This window comes from Cinclus cinclus, chromosome 5, assembly GCF_963662255.1.
Source record: "Cinclus cinclus chromosome 5, bCinCin1.1, whole genome shotgun sequence".
In the NCBI taxonomy this organism is placed as follows: Eukaryota; Metazoa; Chordata; class Aves; order Passeriformes; family Cinclidae; genus Cinclus; species Cinclus cinclus.
In genome coordinates, this window is record NC_085050.1 from 6,732,452 (window position 1) to 6,752,889 (window position 20,438).

Consider the following 20,438-nt stretch of genomic DNA (forward strand, 5'->3'; position numbering starts at 1 on the left):
CCTTCTCCACACACACACACTTCTGAGAAATATAAACAGAAGCTATTTGGATACAAAAGCTTTTATTTATTCTAATTTTTCATGTGCTAAGACATATTCCAGGCACTCTGGACTCAGAAAATACCATTTTATGAACAAATTTTACAAACTAAGCCATATTGTCTCATTCTCCAGCTGAAGAAAAATATTCCTTTCAAATGGAATACTGTTGGAAAAATTGGTTTTTAATATTAGAGTTCCTTTTAGAATAAAACCTTGTCATTTAAACAGAAAATTAAAAGTATATTTTTGAAAGTGTTAGGGGCTATTTTAATAATATCAAAAAAACACCCAAAACCCCAAACCACAATAAGTGATAATTTTCAGTAACAAAATACTGACTCTGCTGTCTACAAAGATAAAGATACGAGTAGGTAACTGAAGCAGGGTCACACATGAAGGAAACTGTGAAAGCTTAAGGTGTAATTTGTACTTCAAACTATGATTTCCTAAATTTTGTCATGAAGTTTTATATGTAAATGCTCTTCCCTGGCAATTGATTAAACTGATCAGATTTGGCAAGTCACAAATTATAAGCCTTATTGTGACCTGTGATTTCTAACTTGTACAGGCTGACAGTCTACTTGAGTTCTTTCAATACTGTCTCACAATTTTCAGCATTAAACTACTCCCATATACTCTATACTGCACCTGAAACCAATTTACACAACTTCATACAATGTGCAAACAGAGCAAGAATCATCTCTCAAATACCTGAGAGCACTTCAAAATTCACATCCCAATGGAGAATTTCTAAGACCATTCTCAAAAGGAACAAGGTAAATACTCCAATGCTTAGTGCTGAAAACCCTCATTCACTTCAGCAGACTCAGTGACTTCAGTGAAATTATTCAGCTCTTTGAGGGTGAGCACAAACACAGCCATTTGCATGGGACTTCTCTGTCCCTGCAATCTTGCAAATTTATTTGGGAAGACCAGAGGTTCTCCAATACTAATGTAAATAGACTCACTGGGGAAATGGAGATTGGTTGGGGTTTTTTTCCAGCATCCTAACATGTTGCTAAAACTACACTTCTGGCTGGATCCCAACAGAACACCTAAACAATTCAATAAAGGCCCATCTTCTGTTCAAAATCTAAACCAGGTATATATCATCTGTCAATACTCACTCTCAAGGTACTAACCAGCCAGCTGATAATCAGCTACCCTACAAAACCCTGGAAGTGTCTGAAAAAGCCTTATCAGCACTAACTCTGATTTTTTTTTTCTGGAAATATTTTATTATCAACTCACTAGTGTTTTAATTCTTTTTAATGTTTTAGGACTTTTGATGCAAGTGTGCCACTATCCACCACGTGTGCTGCTACAAGACAAAATATTGCTTATGTCAAAATTTCATCAGTAGATATTGAATTACCATTACATCTGTTTTGTAGATGGAAAACAGAAACAGAAAGGTGAATTGACCTGCCTTATTCCAATAGCAAAGAAAGAAAAACACTATTTCTTCCAATTCCACTATTCCTATCCATTAGGTTATACAGCATCCTGTGCCTGAAATATCAGGTAGATTGCACTAAAATTTAATACATTCTAATAAAGAGGATGATAAAACAATTTCAAAACACACTGAAAAGGAAATTAATTGTTACACATCAATAGCTATATCTGAGTTTTGGTCTGGATATGGAAGCTACTCCAATCTAAAATAGCAATCTAAAATTTTCCTCTGAAATAGTAATCCATTATTAATGCAATAACAGTATACTATTCCATAAATGTCAACTCCAATGTGAAGAAAAAAAGCTAAATATTGTCCACTGATAGCAGCAATTCAATTACTTTTCTTCTTCTTTCTCCTTGTTAGCACAGAATATAGTTACTGAAATTTTAATATCTTTGAAGAAATGACAATTTAAAAATAAAAAAAAAATCAATAAAATGTGCTGATAACTCCTATTGTGAAAACAATTTGTAACAAATGTGAATTTCACTGTTGTTGGGTCTATTTTTTATGATTTGGCCTGAAGTACAGAAGCCTACGTTCCATTCATGGGTTTAACCCGCACTGCTGCACAGTGACATGAACCCAGTCTCCTGAACAGTGCCTGATAACACCCTCTTAGAGCAGCTGATAAGGGAAACTGTGGGATTATGACCCACAAAAAGCTCAAAGTGTTTCCCAGCAAATCCACAAACACCTTAAAACTCGTAACACCATGTGTCTAGGCTATGCTCAACTAGCAGTTCACCTGCAAATTTCTCATAAAACAAGTGTTTTACAGCCCCAGTGGGGGTAGGGAAGAGGGGAAACCCAAAACTTTACAGCATTTTATTAAACATGTGTCTAATGCATTGCCAAAACCCCAATGCACTTTAGCATCTCTTACTAGAAAGCTGAACACACGTCAGGTCCCCCAGATGTCTCTGCACTTTCACAGTAAATGTACTTTTCACTATTACAGGGAAATGGTCCCTCTATGCTGGAAATTTAACTTGACCTCTCCCCTTTCTGTTTCCTAAGCTTTCAAATCACTGATCAGTAATTAGCATCTCTGGTGGCTTGCTCAGAACACCAGAGTTTTATGTACAAGCATGACAATCCTTCCCATACCCCTTGCAAGCTGAAAAGCATAATCTGAAATTCTTCCCTGGGAAGCTCAGGATAACACTGAAGCCTCTCAACTCAAGGAAAACCAGAAACATGGTCCAAGTCTCTCTGGCTGCAGTCCAAACTCCCCCAATATTTACCAGCTAGAACACTAAGCTCTGATTTTATTTCCTACTTCCTATGACCACCATTTTTGAAGTTTAAAAAAAATCTTAAACACGTACCATACAAATGCTTAAAAATAGGAATGCGAAGCAATCCAAATAAATAAATATTGCTTCATTCTGCAAAAACCCTAAAATTAATTCATTCAGAATAGCAGATTTTACCTGATTTTATGCTGTTACTTGGTAATGCAAAAATCTATGCTAGGTTCTTCTTTTGTTTTGTTGGAGTAGGAGGATTATTTTAATATGGAGAGGATTGATTTTGTTCCTGTATGCATGAGCTGCTGTTGATATTCCCAACCAGAAAGACTCCTTTCTAGAATTATCATCAATATATATTACAAGAGAGTGTTTACTTCCACCCTGCCTCTCTTTTAAAAGCCTCCACAGTGTTAATTTCCAGAGCAAGGCTACAGGTCTCCTACTCAAAATTTCTCTTTAGATTTTCTAATCCTTTTCTCTTTAATCTCTATTATACGAGAAGAAATCCACATTTGCATGGTCTGTGGGAAGCTAAGTAACTTTACCTCTCACCATAGTTACCACATCTGATTTAACCACTGGCTCTGGACATTGAATCATTGCCCTTTAAGATTTCAGATTTTATTTGTGTATGCCTTGATACATTCATCAAGCATAAAATTCTACAACCATACTGATTTAATATCATTAGTAGACAATTACATTTCAATTTATGCGACTGTAAGATAACATACCATCCACCTGTGCTATTTTTGTACTGTGTGTACTGCTGTTTTCCAGGATCTCAGAAGCAAAAATGTTGAAATGTGTTACTATGACCATTATTGACAAGGTTTTCTGTCTAATCCAGTTCTTTGAATGATTCTGAAGCAATGTTACATTCAGATTTTCATTAGTGTGCTCAACTATTCTATAAGACTTTTTTGTTTCTCATGGTAACCGATATTATTTGACTTAACGGAAGCTGTTCAAATATTTAAAGGCACTCCGAGATGGCAGGAGTTTATCTAGGAGCATACATGTTGTGTCACAGATATTCCTTTCCTTGCTCTTTTGGATTCCCCCCCCCTTCTATCCCCCCTTCAAAAACAGTAGCAAACAAATGAGAATCTCGACCTGCCACACTGCACCGGGAACGTGCTCACTTCATCTGTTTATGTAAATGTTCAAGTTACAATGGGCACATTTCGAAACCACAAGCTCGGTAGGTAAAACAGATGCTTCTTACGTTCCTTCATATGCACTGAATCCCTCTGCCAGAATCGCCAGGCGCAACGCAAGAACTCAAGTATAAACATCTGCAACACCTCTCTGTTTTGTTAACATTCTTTCACACGTTTTCTTGCTAACTCCAAAAAGGCTCGACAGTGTAAAAAAAAAAAAAAAAATTTAAAAAAGAGAGAAGGGGAAAAACAAAAAGCACAAAACCAACAACAAACACTGAAATTGAAAACATCTGCGAGATAGCTACGGAAAACGGAATGAAACATGAATAAACAAAAACATGGCGAAAGTGGCCTGGGGTTGTTACACTGTCAGATCATTTTTCCGAGCCCAACATCAAGGCTTTTGTTACAACCAAAGCGGTCATTTGCATGGAGAACCAACAGGGTTTCTTCTCCTTCGGCGTCTCCCGGCCGTGGCACGCACACAGACACACACGGACAGACACACAGACACACAGGGACAGACACACGGAGCGGCGGTCTCCGAGCCCCAGGCTCCCCCGGCACGCCAACACCGCGGCCGAACGCGCACCCGGCCCCGCCGCGGAGCCCCCGCACACCGAGCACTTCCCCGCGGAGACGCGATTTAGCTACCAAAAAAAAAAAAATAACAGACGAACCTTTGGAGCGCTGCCCCAGCCGGAGTTCTCTCCCTCTCTCCCTTCTGCTCTGCTGTTGCTGACAAGATCAGGCTGAGATTAACAAGTCCATGCTACTCTGCCAACCTCGCTCCTCCGGCGGCTGCACACACGCCGGGGGCTCGCAATAATACCAAACTTTCGGAAAGTTAAAAATGGAATGGGTTGAAGGAATGTAAAGCACAATGGCAGCGAAGCAGAAAACACTGCCTGGACAATTCCTGCAGCAGCACGCAGGGCACTGCTCTGTAGTCAAGGCTGTTGTCAGCACTTTCTTTCTAAACCCCCCCATTTTCAGGGGGCTGTAACTCAGAAAGAAAAAAAAAAATGCTTATGGTCAAAAATATTGCAGGTAAACCCCCTTCCCTTGGCATTTTAAATCACCCATTTAGACCATTCAGAAAGTTACAGGAGTCTGTGCACTTCCACATGCCTTTTTTATGCAAATACAAGCCTTTTTTTTTTAAAGTGAGGTTTCACAAGAATTTGACCTACATTGTGAACGCCCCCCCCCCCCGCCTTTTCTTTTAATAAAAGCAATATAAAACATACATTAACATTGAAACCCGGATTGCATAAACATGGATAAATTTCTAAGTTCTACACTCACATTGTCTGAAAGATACCAGAGTGGTACCAGACATGAAAATGCTCCCACAGACGATCCAGCATAGCCTCTACAGAGGTCTCAACCCCAATTCATTATGGTAACTTGGTAACCCAAACTGCTGAGGGCATCTGCAGTTTCCCTGGATAAGGAAAGGATCCTTATAATCATGTAAAAATAAGGAAACAAAGTGTTTGATCTGCATTTACTACTTTACGACTGCACTCTAAACTGTGACACATCAGCTGAAGCGTAACATCAGCACTGCCGCTCTTGTTAATTGCCAGGTTTTGGTCGTAGGGGCTTTTTCTTTTGTTTGTTGGGTTTTTACTCTTGGCAATTTCCTCTCAGATACAGAAATAAAACTTCAGCCTTTCATCAAGCCAAATACACTAAAACACTTTTCAGTTATGTTTAAAGTTACAATAACAAAACGAAGGAAAAAAAAAAAACAACTCCAAACCATGAACCCTACAGTCATATTACTACCTTCTTTTAAAGTAAAAATGCACCTTTATTGTAAAGGCTGTGCAGCAGCGTAAGCATGCTGGGCAAGAAAACCAAAGCATAAGTCTTGACTGATCTGGAATATCCCAGACAACATGGAGAATGTATTATAATGGACAATACCACCACACCCACCTGCTCGGAGGAAGGGAACTCTACTGAACAGTGGGACAACCTGTGAACCAGCACAGGCCTCCAGACTCCTGCCTTAGGCCGTTCTGGTCTGCAAATACCAGACATGATGGTGACACACACCCACTCACTTCTGCCACCTGGCACTGGGGTTATAATGGCCACGGAGAGGAAAGAAAAGCAAGTGTGGTAAAATCTCAATCCACTGCAGTTTTCTTCAGCGCATGAAAGCAGAGCACTGAGGATTCTGCTCTGCTCCACCAAATAACACACAGAGTGTTTATGTTCTTGGAAGATATGTAATTTTCATGCAGTGTTTAATGGTAGGCAGATGTTTTTCTCTGATCATTAATCTGGAGCAAAGCAGAGGGCTACTGGAAACAAATGAGTGAAGTTCTCCTAAAGGTTTGGAGCACTCTGAGCACAGTGCTTAAATTAAACTAATTGTTAATTCACATTAACAAGACACTGAATGAGGGAAAATATTAACACATTATGATTCAACTGGACAATAGCAAGAAATACCAAATGGAAGCTGATTTTTCATCTTCCTTTTATGACACCAGGGGACAAGGAAAAAGTAAATAAGATACAGTATAAAACTTCTTCTTCATCCTTCCTATTGAAGAATAAAGTGGTAGGATTTATAAGAACTCTAAAAGCAAAGGTATATAGGCAATTAAACTAAATTTAATTAAATTAAAACTTGGCTTTATAAGTTTGTATGGTAGATTAAGCAGAAGACATATATTAACCTAATATTAAAGAAAAAAGTATAACCTTTGTATATTAATAACCATACCCAGGAATAACAATACCCATAAATATTTTGTTTAATTTAGCAGGAAACTACAGATTTTAACAACTTCAAAAGATCATTAGCTTAGTTCTCATCCCCACATTTATCACACCAACATTTACACTGTAAATCAACAGCTGCAGCCTAAAGCTGAAAACATGCCAGAAATATGCATAGGTTGTATCAATATTTGCACATGGAGCCTTGAACATGAATTAGTTGACACTCAACACTTCAAGCTTCCTCCCTGAAGTTGCAATATTTAAAGGTTAAAGATTAGACATGCTCCCTCTTGTGTTAAACTAAGAATACATGAATACACGCTGTTTTTTTCTGACATGATGGTTGCTTGGCCATCTGTTCCATTAAGCAACCCCTTTAGCTCTGGCTACTAATGTCTGACAAAGCTTCACCAATAACCCTCCAGTTTAAAGACAGACACAGTTTGAGCACATAACCTGTACCCACTGATATATTAAATTAGCTCCTGTATTATCAGAAAGGACCATTAAGAGATTGCACATAAACAAAACCTGTTGCAAATAAGTGTCTTGGACAAATACATGCACGACGATCAATTATATGGCAAGTCACACTTCTTCAGTCCCCATAAGCATCACAGAGTTAAGGTATGCCAGGTTCAAGCTGCTCAGTACCATTAATCATGGGGAATACTGAAGAGCAAATTTCCTTCTAAATATTATCTTACAGGATATTTAAGACAGACAGGAAGAACAGGAATATTTTACAATGCTGCATAATTATGTTTGCAGATACAGCAACAATTGAGCAAAGTTTTCGATCCTCCACCCAAGCAACTCAGGGTGAACCATTCCCTGAACAGAGCCTTAATGGAGTCAAAATCCCCCTTATAAAAATCCTCTTGCAGGATCTGGTCCCAAGATCGTGTCTAGACATGAATGCTAATCCCAGGTGTAACTAACACAAAGGTTTTTACTAACACACTACTCAAACAACAGCTTTGCACTTGGTGTGGGCTTGGTAAATTACATTTCGGCATACATTTGCTGGTTATGGTCAGCACAAGGCTGAATGATAGGGCAGCTGTGAACAAATATCAGTAAATAGTTCAGAGCTGAGAGCTTAAGAGAATCGAACATCCAACTACATGACTTCCCACATCCCCTTTTATTTCCCCCCATCCCTTTGTGGTGGACAGACACTTTCAATACAATGAGGTCTATGCACATCAGAAATAATGCCACCAAAAATTGCTCTTTCCACCAAAAATTGCTCTTTCAAACCATGAAAGTTAAATGTGTTCACTCCTTCCTGGAAGCATTGGTGTTTATTTTCCCACAGACTTCTGCAAACCAGTAAAAACATAACCACAATGTTTAGAGAGCAAAAAAAATCACCACAGCTATTGGCAGGTTCAGGTTTTGGGGTCTCTTTAAAACCTCAGCCTCCAGCAGCACACTGCTTGAAGCACATTTACTTCTAGCGCATCAAGAAACTAAACTTTTGACACCGACTTCAGCAGTAGAATGAAGTTTGTATTTCCTGCACGTACAGGTCCTACGGGCACATTTCCCTTCTGCTGCAAACTTGGTGTGATGAAGGTCTGTCCCATCGCCCCGTGTCACGCACGGAGGTGCCCAGGTCACAGCGAGGAGCCGAACATCGAGACACTGCCCTCTAAGCAGCTTTTACATTAGCTTTGACGCTCCCAGAGTGGTTTTATTCCCTCGCACACACAAGTATGAACTCTGCAGGATCGCGTCCCCTTTTTTTTTTTTTTTTTTTTTTTTTTAATGGAAACACTCACGTACGTCCGGCAGAGGAATTATGCTCGCTTAAACCGGTGCTTGTCACCTTACGGGGACCAGCCAGAGGTCAGCGGGTCACGCAAAGCCTCTGAGGGCAGCCATGGAGATCCACAGCTCGCCGGGGATCCCGCCGGCAGCCCGCGCACCCGGCACCGGCCGGAGCAGCCCCAGCTCCGCACCTGTAGCGCCCGGCGGTGCCGGGGACGGCAGCTCCGCTTCCCGGCGCGGCTGCGAGGGCAGCGGGACCCATGAATGGACCACCAGAGACCCCGGCGGCCGAACGGAGTCACCCCCCCCCCCCCCCCCACCCAGTCCCCCGCGGGGCGGGCGGGACCGGCCCGGCTGCGGCGGGAGCTGCGCCCGCCCCACGCCTCCGCTCACCGGGGAAACTCGGCGCCGGCCCGGGGAGCCGAGGGCAGGGGGCTGCCGCCGTCTCCGCTATTTAAACCTCTTCCCGCCGTCTCCGCCTCACTGGCTCCCACTTGCTCCCTCCGCCCCGCGGAACTCACGGGGGGCGGCCCCGCCCCTCCCGATGTACACACAGCCACACGCCGCCCGCCGCTCCGCCCGCCCGCCCCAGGCACGCCTCCCATTGGTTCAACAGCCTGCCCGTCAACGTGAGCTGCTGCACCATTGGCTGGCGGCGCTGTCCATCACAGCGCGCCCCGCCCCGCGCCCCGCCCCTCCTCTTCCCGGACACCTCGGGAGTGTTAAAACGGCCGTTTGAAGTCGCCAGAAAAATTTACTTTTAGGCCCCGCCCACAGAGCCCCAGAGCACGTTCTGATTGGGCGATAGGAAATCGCTCTCTGCCTCCACTGAGCGGCTGGGTGTCCATAACCCCCAAATCCCGCCTATCCCGATGCCGTAATCCCATTTGATTTGTCCGCGCCTGCGCGTGGCCCCGCCCATTCCCACACCGCTGCCCATTCAGGCGCGGCTCCCCGAGCTCTGGGGCGGTGCTAACGCTCACGGCAGGGGAACGTGAGGAAGGGAGCCGCTCATTGGCCGGCGCGCCGTCGCTCTCCCTCTGTAACCGCCCCTGCGGAGCGTACCAAGGCGCGGCTGCGCGGGGTGGCTGGGGGAGTGTGCGGCATTGGTTCGGCCCGTGTCCATGAGGGCCGGGGCGGGGCGCGCGCCGTTTCCCGGCATGCCGCGCGCGCCGTAGGTAGCTCCCGCCGGGACGCGCTGGGAAGGAGGGCGGGAGGGAGAGGAGGGAGGGGGGGAGGCCGGTGCCCGATCCAAGATGGCGGTGCAGGAATCAGCTGCTCAGCTCTCAATGACTCTGAAGGTGCAGGAGTACCCCACTCTCAAGGTGGGTGCCGGGCCGCCCCCGGCGCGGGCGGAGCGCGTTAACGCTCTCAGCGTCCCGCCCGATCAGCGCTGAGGGGGAGCCCTTCTCCCCCTCGTTCTCCCCGCCTCGGGAGCCCTAGGGCTGTGGGATGGAGGTGGGGAGCGGTTCCTATCGCGTAGTTCCCGCCTGTCCCCGTTTTTCCTCCGTCTTGACGTCTCGACTGGTGCCGCTCCGTTGCTGCTCTTCCCATCCCCCTCCGCCGAGGGAGAGGGACGTGCCTGGAATATACGGCTCTTCCCTGGTGCCTCAGTGCCCTGAGGGGACGGGGGAGGCCCCCGGGCCAAGCTGGGGGCACAGAAAGAGCTGAAAAGGAGATGGGAGAGAAGTGAGGTCCTTGTGGTCGCGAGGCGGTGTGAGGGGGGGAGTGGGCTCGGACGGGGCCGGGTTGGGGAAGAAGGGTTGGGGCGTGTGAGTGGAACGTACTCCCTGAGGAACACCGAGGACTGCCTGAAGTGCTCATCCCAGATGATTATCTGGATCTACGTGGCGTTGTCAGGAGACGTGTTAAAGGGGAGGGAGTGGAGGTGGCAGTGTAATATGGTTCCCTGGCTGCTTGGTCCCCCGAAGATGGAGATGAGCTTAAAATGTAGAAAGGGACAGACGTACTGGAGGGCTATGGAGGCGAATAAGCAAAATACAGTTTGGTAATTGCTGCTCCTTGAGATACTGGGTCTGCCTGCAGGATGAAGGTCTCCCAAGACTGCATAGGTGGTCTTGGGCTTTAACCAGGTGTTGTGATGCAGGTGAAGGACTCAGCGATGACCTTAACGCTTAGTGGCTCCGCGAACTGTTGAACTGCAAGGATGATGCTCGTAGGAATCAAGGGGAACCTTTGTTTGAAGTCTCCTGTTGTATATACAGGAGATTTCCCATCTAAATAGCAACAGCTGTGGAAGGGATCTGGGAGAAGGATCTCTATTGCAAAATGCTTATTTAAACGTCTCTTGTGTCAGCGTATCGACATTTTGCCGTCTGTAGAAGGTGCAGAGATGTTTATGCAAAGTCAACTTTGTTGTGCTGAGATCATGCTGTGCCTTCACACGCCGAGGAGCATTGTGTGCTCTTTGCAGTGATGGTTCTGCAAGCTCTGGCCGTGTTCTTCCCGTGCATTGTGTGCTCTTTGCACTGTTGGTTCTGCAGGCTCTCGGGCCATGTTCTTCTTGTGCATGTCCTCCTCCACTACCTCTGTTCTGCTCAGGTCCCGAGAAGCAGGACTGTGTTGATTCCCATTTTTACATATGAAGGCTCCTTTCTGTCACCAGAAGTACTTCGAACTGACCGCATCAGGCTTAAATTTTAAAATAGCTGTAAAGAGCTCTCTAGCACTTTCTGTAGCCAGAACAATGTGAAGGCATTTAGTGTTAAGAACGTGGTTTTAAGACTGCATTTTAGGTATATTCCAGTTGTTACCACAGCTTTGGTTGCTGCATTCCTGAAAAATTACTGGCAGTGAGGATCAGCGAGTTTTTTGTTTTTGGTGCTTATGACTTAAGATGAATTGTCAAGCTGCCAGCCATTTAAAAGGTAGAGAATATTTTGGACTAATTCTTGTATTTCCCCAAGCGTTCTTTTTCCCTAAAATATCTCAACAAAAATATACATAAGAGAATGGAATGTTATTTGTAAAGTTAGCAAGCTAAATAGTAAGTGGGTGAGACACCCTTGCACTGAAACTCTTAATTTCCAAGCAAAGGTGGTGTTTATTGACTCTTCCCAGCAGCCATTCAGCTTCTGGGTTTTTCCTGTAATCTTTAACAACATTTTTCATTGTTCAAAAAAACCTGCCAGAACAGTGTCTGCTAAAATCTTTTGAATGTGTCCACTGAAATGTTCTTAGCTGTGAGTCATATATCAAAACATTTTAGTGGAGGTGAAAAAGTAGCACAGAGAAATGAACACTAAGGCTAAAGTCTACTAAAGTAAGTTGATATGAAATCTCATTTTGATCCTTAGGAGTCAGGTGCCTGTAAGTTTCTGTGGGACTGAGACCTTGAATTTTTATTTCCAGTTTATTCAAATGCTGTGTAAAATGAATGTGTATCACTTTTTAATTTTTTCTAAATTTTGTTCACCAACACGGTAGCTTAGATATTTCTCTTGGAGCTCTGGACACTGGTGGTTTTCCCTTATGTGAGTAAAATATTAAAGATTGCATACTTGTATTTATAGCCTTCCTGTTTCCTCCCTCTAGCTTCCTCATGCCAGCATCACTAGATAATAGTTGTGTAATAGTTCTACATTTACAGTGTGTTCCACAGAGCACTTTTTCATGTGAAAGGGTGCTTCAGACTGCGGAGGGAAATCCCTGTTCCATAGCTAAATTGTGGTTGCTGCTGGAGTGGAAATACTTCAACCATTCTTCAGCAGTTCACCTCAGGGGAAGTAAATAGAGTTCTTCAGCTGAATCTAGAGAAGCTCTTTAAGTGTACAAAATAATTCTTGAATAGTCCCCCCCTGCCCCCTCCAGCTTCTTCTCAAGGACAAGAAGGTTGTCAGCTATTCTTCCACTGAACTGCTGTGGAATTATTTTTTTAATCCTATTGATGGGGAATTCTGCTAGTTTGAGATGCGAGCATGTAAGATGAAAGCTGACAATTTGAAAATGAATGAATGCGAACATTGTTATCATAGTTCTTTGCTGAAACTAATAAACAAGAGATGACAGGAAGCTGGATAATTCATCCATATCTTTAGAAGTATGGATAGTTATTAAACTGATAGCAAGCTGTATAGACTAAGACCCCAAAAGTGGAAGATCCAAAAGCAGGAATGATCACTTTTGAAAGTATTCTGGGCTGTTTGTTGGCAAGCAGTTTTGGGTTAGCTGGTCTGCTACTGCTTTAAAGAAAAGCTGATCAACAAGAGAATTGTAGAAGCACAGGATGTGTCAGTGCCTTCTCATAGCTACTGTTTGGTTTCTTTTGTTGGCAGCTCTGTCAGGGAAAATACTGGCAGCAGATTTAATAAGATACTAATTTCTCATGGAAATGCAATTGTTGGATTGTTGCAGAGGAACATGTAGGAGACTGAGATTATATGAAGTGCACATTGTTTCTGTCCTGAGTCCACAGAAGGGCTGAGGTTAGAAAGGACCTCTGCAGACAATCTAGTCCAGTAGCCTGCCCTCCAAGCAGGGTTGGAGCTCTCAAACAGAGCTGGACCAGGTTGCTCAGCACCATGGCCAGACTGTTCTCAATTTTATCTCTCAAGATGGAGACTCCAGCCTCTCTTGATAAGCCTATTCCAGTGTTTGACTGCTGTTGTGGTGCTAAAAGAAGGTAATCTTTTGTTGACAAGAAATTTCCAGTATTTCAATTTGTGTCCATTGCTTGCTGTACTTCTGTGGGGCACTGCTGAGAGGAGTCTGGCTCCATCTTCTTTGTTGTTTCATTGGGTATTCATATACCTTGACAAGGCTTCCCCTGAGCCTTTTCTGGGCTGAACAATCCCAGCTCTTTCAGCCCTTCTTCCCATGTCAGATTCTCCAATCTATTAGCCATCTCTATGGCCTTCTCTTTCCAGTATATCCATGTTTTGGTTGTTCTGGAGAACCAAAGCTGGACACGGCACTCTGGGTGGGTCTAAGTTCTAGTTAGAGTAGAAGGGAAGAATCACCTTCCTTGGCCTCCTGGCAGTGTTTTTTCTAGCACAGCCTGGGGTGCCATTGGTAGCTTTTGCTGCAGGGGCACATTCCTGTCATGGGCAACTTGTCCAGCAGGACCCCAGGCTCTGTTCTGCAAAGCTGCTTCCCAGGTTGTTGGTCTCCAGCATGTCCTGATACAAAGGGTTGTCTTTTCTCAAGTGTAAGACTTCACATTTCCCTTTGTTGAATTTTATGAGGTTCTTGTTTGCCCATTTCTCCAGCCTGGTGAGATCCTTAGGAACGGCAGCGCAACCACCTGGCATACTAACAGCTCCTCCCAATTTCATATCCTCTGCAGACTGGGGAGGTGCACTCTGACCCATCATCCAGGTCATTAATGGAGATGTCATACAGTTCAGACCAACTTTTTTACCCCGTGAAGCAGAAGAAGTGCAACATTAATTTTTTGCGTAACTGGTTGTAGTACCTTGTTTTTTTCCCATGTTTATAAGCTTTACTCTAAGTTGGTTTTGAACCTAATTTTAAGAGTTGAGTACCTTTGTCAAAACTTTGGACAGGTAGCAGCAAGTGTTGTTCAGTGAAAGTACTTCAAGCAGAACTTAAGACAGAAGTAACAATTTGTAACATTTAATTCACTGTCTGTACATCAATGTAAAAAAATATTTATCATGATGGAATCATAGAATGGTTGCAGTTGAAAAGGACATTAAAGATCATCTTGTTCCAACCCTCCTGCCAGGGTCAGGGACGCCTTCTGCTGGACCAAGTTGCACAAAGGCTTATCCAGCCTGGCCTTGAACACTCCCAGGGAGGAGGCATTCGCAGCTTTCTGGGCAGCCTGTTCCAGTGTTTTACCACCTTCACAATAAAAAAATTTCTTCCTCATATCTAATCTAAACCTACCCTCTTTTCGTTTGAAGCTGTTCCCCCTTGTCCTGTCACTACCTGCTGTTGAGAAAAGTTACATTCCAGCTCTCTTGTAGGCCCATTTTTAGATTATCTAAGTGCTTTTCAGACAGAAGGTTGGCAAAATAAGCTAAGCCTGGATGTTGGTAACAGCTCTGCACTAACTCATCATGAACACTTATACTAAATCCATCTTCAACCTGGGTGCTCTGACTCACCAAGTGTGCTCAGTGTCCATTCCCAGCATTCCTGTGCTGCTGAATAATGCACTTCCTGTTTTGACACATCGTGTGTGTGACAAGGTGTGACATCTTTTCTACTGCTGTTATTTTCCTGCACTAGGTTCTGTTCTAAAAAACACTCTTTTAAGAAAAAGCTAACACTGTGGAACTTTGTAAGAAGTTTGATCTTGTAAAGTAGCTGAAGAAATTTGCTCCTGTTGGTCTTTTCCACCCCTGCCCACTCACTGTAAAATGTATTTTTAGGAAGAAAACAGTAAAAGACAGTAACAGTGTGGTCATGAGCTAGAGCTTGTGCTTGGTTATCAGTACCCCAATCTACCTGCAGGAAAATACTTGAAAAAAGGTATTCTCGAACATCTTACAAAAAAGTCTCCTGTTAGTATCTTCAGAGTGAACACTTACTGATGTTGCAATTCCTAGTTGCACCATACTTGATTTGTAGTGTTTTCACAGGACAATGGCCTGTGATGTTGTGAGTTTGGTTTGTGTATGTTTTCTGGTGCAGGACTAATATGGTATATATATTAAATTAATATTGTATGGTAGCTAGCACATTGGGATCTTTAAACGTTGGCATAAGATTTGAGTCTTAGCATAGTGAGTGTTTTCAAGAGCTGGGAAACAGGTGAAGATGAGCTTCAAACATTTCCTAGATACTGTAATGGGAGGAACATGTTTTACTTGGTGTGCTCCCTAAGCATCTTCCCATTGCCTTTCGAATGGGTAGTTCCTGTATAATCAGCATGTGAGTGTGCTTTTCAGGCTCACAGATTTAGGGAAGTACAGTTCTGGCAGATGGGTATTTGCTGTCAGGGCACACTGACAGGATCCATCAGTCCTCGTAAAGTCAAAAAGCTGCCTGCATTGTACACTTGGCTTCCCACAACTTAGACTAGATACACTATGTGGGATGTATTTGCTAACCTAGAATGTGAAATATGCCACAGTAATTGATTACTTACAATACTTGAGATTTGATTTAAATAGAGCAATTTTTTTGTTAAGACACTTTTCTTTTGATAGCCAGTAATTTAACTGCTTCACAACTTCTTTTGATTTATGTCAGGCTTTTTAAGTGCTCTTTGAATTAACTTGACTTGTAAACTAGTGAAAATGAAAGTAAAACAGATTAAGTAGAACTTTGGTCATTCATGTATTCTGATATGGGTCTGCTAATTTGAATCAATAGTGCTTAATTGTCTTACAAGAAATGCTGTCACTTTGTCTGGAATAGGTTATTTGGGAGCAATCTGATTGGAAATGAGATCTCTAGGCAGTATCACGGTGTCTGGACTGTGCAAACACAGAAGGACAACGACCTCTTTAATTTAAAAAGGTACAGAGGTGGTACTGTGATTAAAATGAGCAAATATTTGAAGAAAGAAGGATCAAAACCAATGGAAGGACTTGCTCAGGACACAAACCTGCTGAGTGACCTTAGCTTTGCAACTCAGCTGCTTCTTTGGCCAGGGGGCAATGCTTAGGTTCTTGTTAGTACTCCACTACTAAAAGAAGAAAAGCCAAGACATTTCTTTTGAGGTGTAAGTCCAGGCTGGCTGCTATAAGCAAGTGCATTAAATAGGACTGACCTCTGATGTCCTCAGGGTAGTTCTAGGCACAGTTCTAAAATGGCTGTCAACGTAAGGATGTAAGAAATTTTTCTGTAACTGTAAAATGGCTTTGTAAAGCACTTAATTTTCTTGTAAGAACCCTTGTTCACAAGTTCATAATGTATTCAGAAATAAGTTACTTGTGACTTGTGTAATAGGATAATATTTTGAAGGAGTGTGATTGCTTCTGTTGACTGAGTATGTGTGTAGCAGATGGATAGTCTGAGAATTTTTGCTGCTCATTCTCTCCAGTACTGAAGTAGCAGCTTTGAATAATATGATAATGGTTTCTTTTGAGACACAGCTGCTTTAGAATACACAGTACTGTCTTCCTGAGTTGTAAGACTGACTTGTTTGTAATTAAGACAAGCTACTAGGTTTCACCCTTCCAAAATATCAAAACCTGTTTTTAAAAAGAACAATTTTTTAATAATCCATATTACCTCCAACTGCTTTTAGGCTTATGAAATTACATTGTTTGGATCTATAGCTCTTCAAGATTTTATTTTAATGCTTTTAACTAATTAACCTAAATAATTACATTAGTCTAAGCCATCCATTCCTGAAATATACTGCTACTCTTTTAACGTTATTTTCCTTTCCTGATTTTGCCTGGAACAAAGAAAAACTATTACTATTTTAAGGAATTGATAAGAGCTACTCATCAGAAGAGTTCACTGAAGAGGTGGTGATGCAATTTACCTTTTGGATAAGTCCAGTGATAAATAATGATGCTGACTCTGGTCTGAAGTAATCTAAGAATCACTGAGGAAAAAAATGAACTATATAAAAATATAAAATTTCAGTAATTCTCCATGAAAGTGCTTAATTGTTGTTACTTTGATGGAAAGTTTTCAGTAGTTTATTGTACCCTGCCTCATTTTTCTATGGTGTTATATGTAAGAGATGACCTCTACTTTTCTGTTTTGTTGAAGCAGTGAGCATGGTGATCTAATTTAGCCTCGAGAAAATAGCTGAGTGCTTGAAGCTGTTTCTTGTGGGATTTAGTTTTTCTCTTGACACTGTTTGTTTATTAAAACTCTTCAGGAGATGCTTAATTTTTTTACATGTTCCTATATTTCCTTGTTCTTCTTGCCTAAAGTAGTGCTAAGTTGTTTTTGCTTCTAGATTTTTGAAAGGCAATTTCATCACTGCACCTCTGTTTTCTGTAGCTGTCTATCCAGGCTTAATTTCATGTAGGAGCATTTGAAAAAAGCCTATTTATATATCACAGTCTTCAACTGAGTTGTTTTGGAATCCTATTTTAGATTCATACAAATCTGTGATGCTCCTCAGGTGTTATAAGCTAACACAGTTGAGAGGAAGCACACCATTTTCCTGACCCTTGAAAGGAGAGCATAGTTCAGGAATGGTTCCCCCCATCTAACTGGGTAGGACTCTTTTCATTTTATGTTTCTTGAAACTTTTGTTTCTTCCCCCTAGTTTTGTGATTTCAGGTACTTGATAAGATTTTTAAAAATCCATTTCTAATTCCCTCCTGCTCATGACTGAGTTAATTTTAAAAGATACACAATGTAGATTTTTATTTTTTAAAATCACATTTTATGTGGGAAGGAGTTGCTTTCAGCCAAGATATTTTAACACTGAGGAAGGAAGATGCACAGAGATCTGTCAAGTCAGGATATATAATTAAAAATTCCCTCTATTGGAATTGGTACCAGTTAGACCAAATTAACTACTTCCTATCAAATACAGAAGGAAAATGGACGTTCTTTACAGAATTGCAAACCAGTGTAAAAGATGCTTTTCTGTTGTCTGTACTGTTTTCTGTGAAAAATCACTTTTTAGAAGAGAAGCATTTGAAAATTCCTGTTAACAGGAGTCTAGAGAATAGTTAATTGTCTTATTTATACAACTCAATACTTTTTCCTTCCATTTCTTCCTTCAGTTGACTTTTTTTAAGTCTCACTTTTACTCTATAATTCCCAACAACCAAATGATAGCTATACAAACTGGTTTTTTACTTTTTTTTCTGTTGCATCTGAGCTAGTTTCATCTATGCTGTTATCGTGGGCTAGAAACATTTTGAAAACTCTTGTGGCCTGAAGGTTGTTGTGTTCTACTTTCCATTTTTATTTGAGCTCCTTAGGGTTGAATCTGTATAAGTAAAGAAGAAATTTGGCCAGTATTGTAGTATGTGACCAGCTCAGTGTGAGAACTGGTGTGCTGAAAGTCTAGTCTAAGGCTAAAGATTAGGAGGAGAATAAAGGCTTACATTTTTTTTTCAAAACTTCAGTCATGAAAGAAATGTGTAAATCAGTCTTTCAGTGTTGGTCTGCACCAGTTAGAAAAACTTGTGGGCAGCATCAAGGTGGTATTTCAATTTTGTACAGTGGCCATTAGACATCTTACACCTCCAAAGGAGTAGAAATGCAGCACATAACACTTGTTATAAAAAACTTTGTCTTGGGACAAATTTCTCCTGTGTTCAGTCCTTTTCTTAATTCTCTGATAAATGCTGAAGTAGTCTTGGGATTTTGTTGGACAGCTGTGGAAGAAAGATAATGTAGAAGACTGTTTCCATGCTTCTACTGCAAGTAAAATTTTAGTGAGATTCTTAATATATGTTATTGATTTTTTCCTTCCAACCAATGGCTTATTGATGCATAAATAGTATCCTGACTAATCCAGTATGGAATAATGTACATCAGTTAATGTGACTTTTAAAAAGTGCATGCCACGTAAAGATATTGGGGTTGTTTTTATAAAAAGGAGGTGATGAGGTGGACTTGGTTGATAGTTTATTCATATTACTGAATGTTTTTTGGAGATAAAGCCTTACCAGGAACTCTTGCAAGAAAGACTGAAGTCCTTGTGCAGATAAGGAGCTGGGCAAGATAAAAAACAAACATCAAGATTTAGTAGCCAGCTTCTGTAGTGGAGGAAGATTGGTATTAGGATTCTGCTGGTATCCTGGTGATATTCAGCTGGTTGAACAGCCTGGAAGAAAGAGTAAGTGCTGAGATTCAGCAGTTTCCTTGATAATACTGAGATAATTGATGTATTACAGATGTAGCCCAAGTGTGAACCATTAGAGAAAAAAAACAGTGAGAGGCTGAAATGGGTGTTAAAATATATTAAATTCAATATAGACAGGTGCGGTGTGATACAGTTTTTAGGTATGGTGGAAAGAAAATTAGTCTTATATGTATAATAACTGAGTTAGAAATGATCATCATTAGTCAGTGGGATCTTAGGGCTAATAGTGAATGTTTTTGTGAGTGGTCAGGTTAATGTTAACAAACACAGGACAGAAATGTTGGGAAGGGGAAAAACTGAGAATTCAGTACACAGCAGTTGAAATCCATGGTTTCTTCTTCTCTCAAGTAGTATGAGTTACTGTTATTTTTTTCCCCTTCTCTCATCCTGAAAAAGGGTGTAGTAGAACTGGAAAATGTCTATAGAAAGGTAAGAATGATTAGAGAGGTGGGATGTCTGTCTTTAAGGAATGGTTTAGAAAGAGTCTCTCCAATCTCACGGTCTGTGAGAAGTACATAGGAAAAAGAGGGTTCCCTTTTTTGCTTCCAAAACAAGAACAAAAGGGTTTCAAATTAGGTGAAAAGTCAAAACCAAAGAGTATTTCTTCACATAGTTGTGAGCCTGTGAGATGTCTCACAACAGGATGTTGCACTGCTGGAACTCAGGTCAACATCAACTAGCAGAGTTCATGTGGTGTTTCAACTATTAAACTCCCATCTCTGGCTCAAGAAGCCCAAAGAGACTGTTTGGGATTAGTAATTTTGTTCTTGCCTTTTTTCAGATGCCATCCTCTTTCTGGATATAATCAGAGAAAAGACAGTGACAGAAAGGGGACTTTTGGTCTTAGCTGGTATGGTCATTCAGATCTTCATATGGAAATGTATTTGATGTCTAAGTTAGAAAAGATGAATTAAGGTAGGAAAGTGCTTCTGCAGGAAGTGTTAAATTCAGGCTTCTGCTCAAACCTTGGCTAACTTCAAAGCTAATCTGAGTTGCTCTGGGTCCTGCCAAGTTCTGCAAGTTTTTGAGGGTGGAGATTCCATCACCTTTCTGAGCTGCTCTTCCAGTGCTTACCAAATCTTCTGATTGAAGTATTTTTGTGTGTGTGTGTGTCCAGCTGGAATTTTCTTTAGTGACAGTTGTCAGCTCTGCCTCCTTCCTTTTTGCTCTGAAACTCTGGAAAGTCTGGCTGGCTCTTATCTGTGACCTTCACTTTTTGGTGGCAGAAAGCTTCTATCAGATTGTGCAGCTTCCAGCTCCCTGTA

The 20,438-nt window shown here is 41.8% G+C and overlaps 2 protein-coding genes across 6 annotated transcripts in view; one reads left to right on the top strand and one right to left on the bottom strand.

Moving 5' to 3' along the window:
• CTBP1 (C-terminal binding protein 1) overlaps positions 1-8,939 on the bottom strand; it is a 234,410-nt gene extending 225,471 nt beyond the window's left edge. For both annotated transcript variants that reach the window (XM_062494107.1, XM_062494106.1), the window contains exon 1: positions 8,841-8,939. The gene's annotated coding sequence lies outside the window, so the exon portion shown is untranslated. The remainder of the gene's footprint in view (positions 1-8,840) is intronic.
• A 754-nt stretch (positions 8,940-9,693) lies between these two features.
• Positions 9,694-20,438, top strand: part of MAEA (macrophage erythroblast attacher, E3 ubiquitin ligase) — a 48,201-nt gene continuing 37,456 nt past the window's right edge. For all 4 annotated transcript variants that reach the window (XM_062494114.1, XM_062494115.1, XM_062494117.1 and 1 more), the window contains exon 1: positions 9,694-9,772. In XM_062494114.1, the coding sequence (XP_062350098.1) occupies positions 9,704-9,772 (69 nt within the window). In that variant the 5' untranslated portion in view covers positions 9,694-9,703. The remainder of the gene's footprint in view (positions 9,773-20,438) is intronic.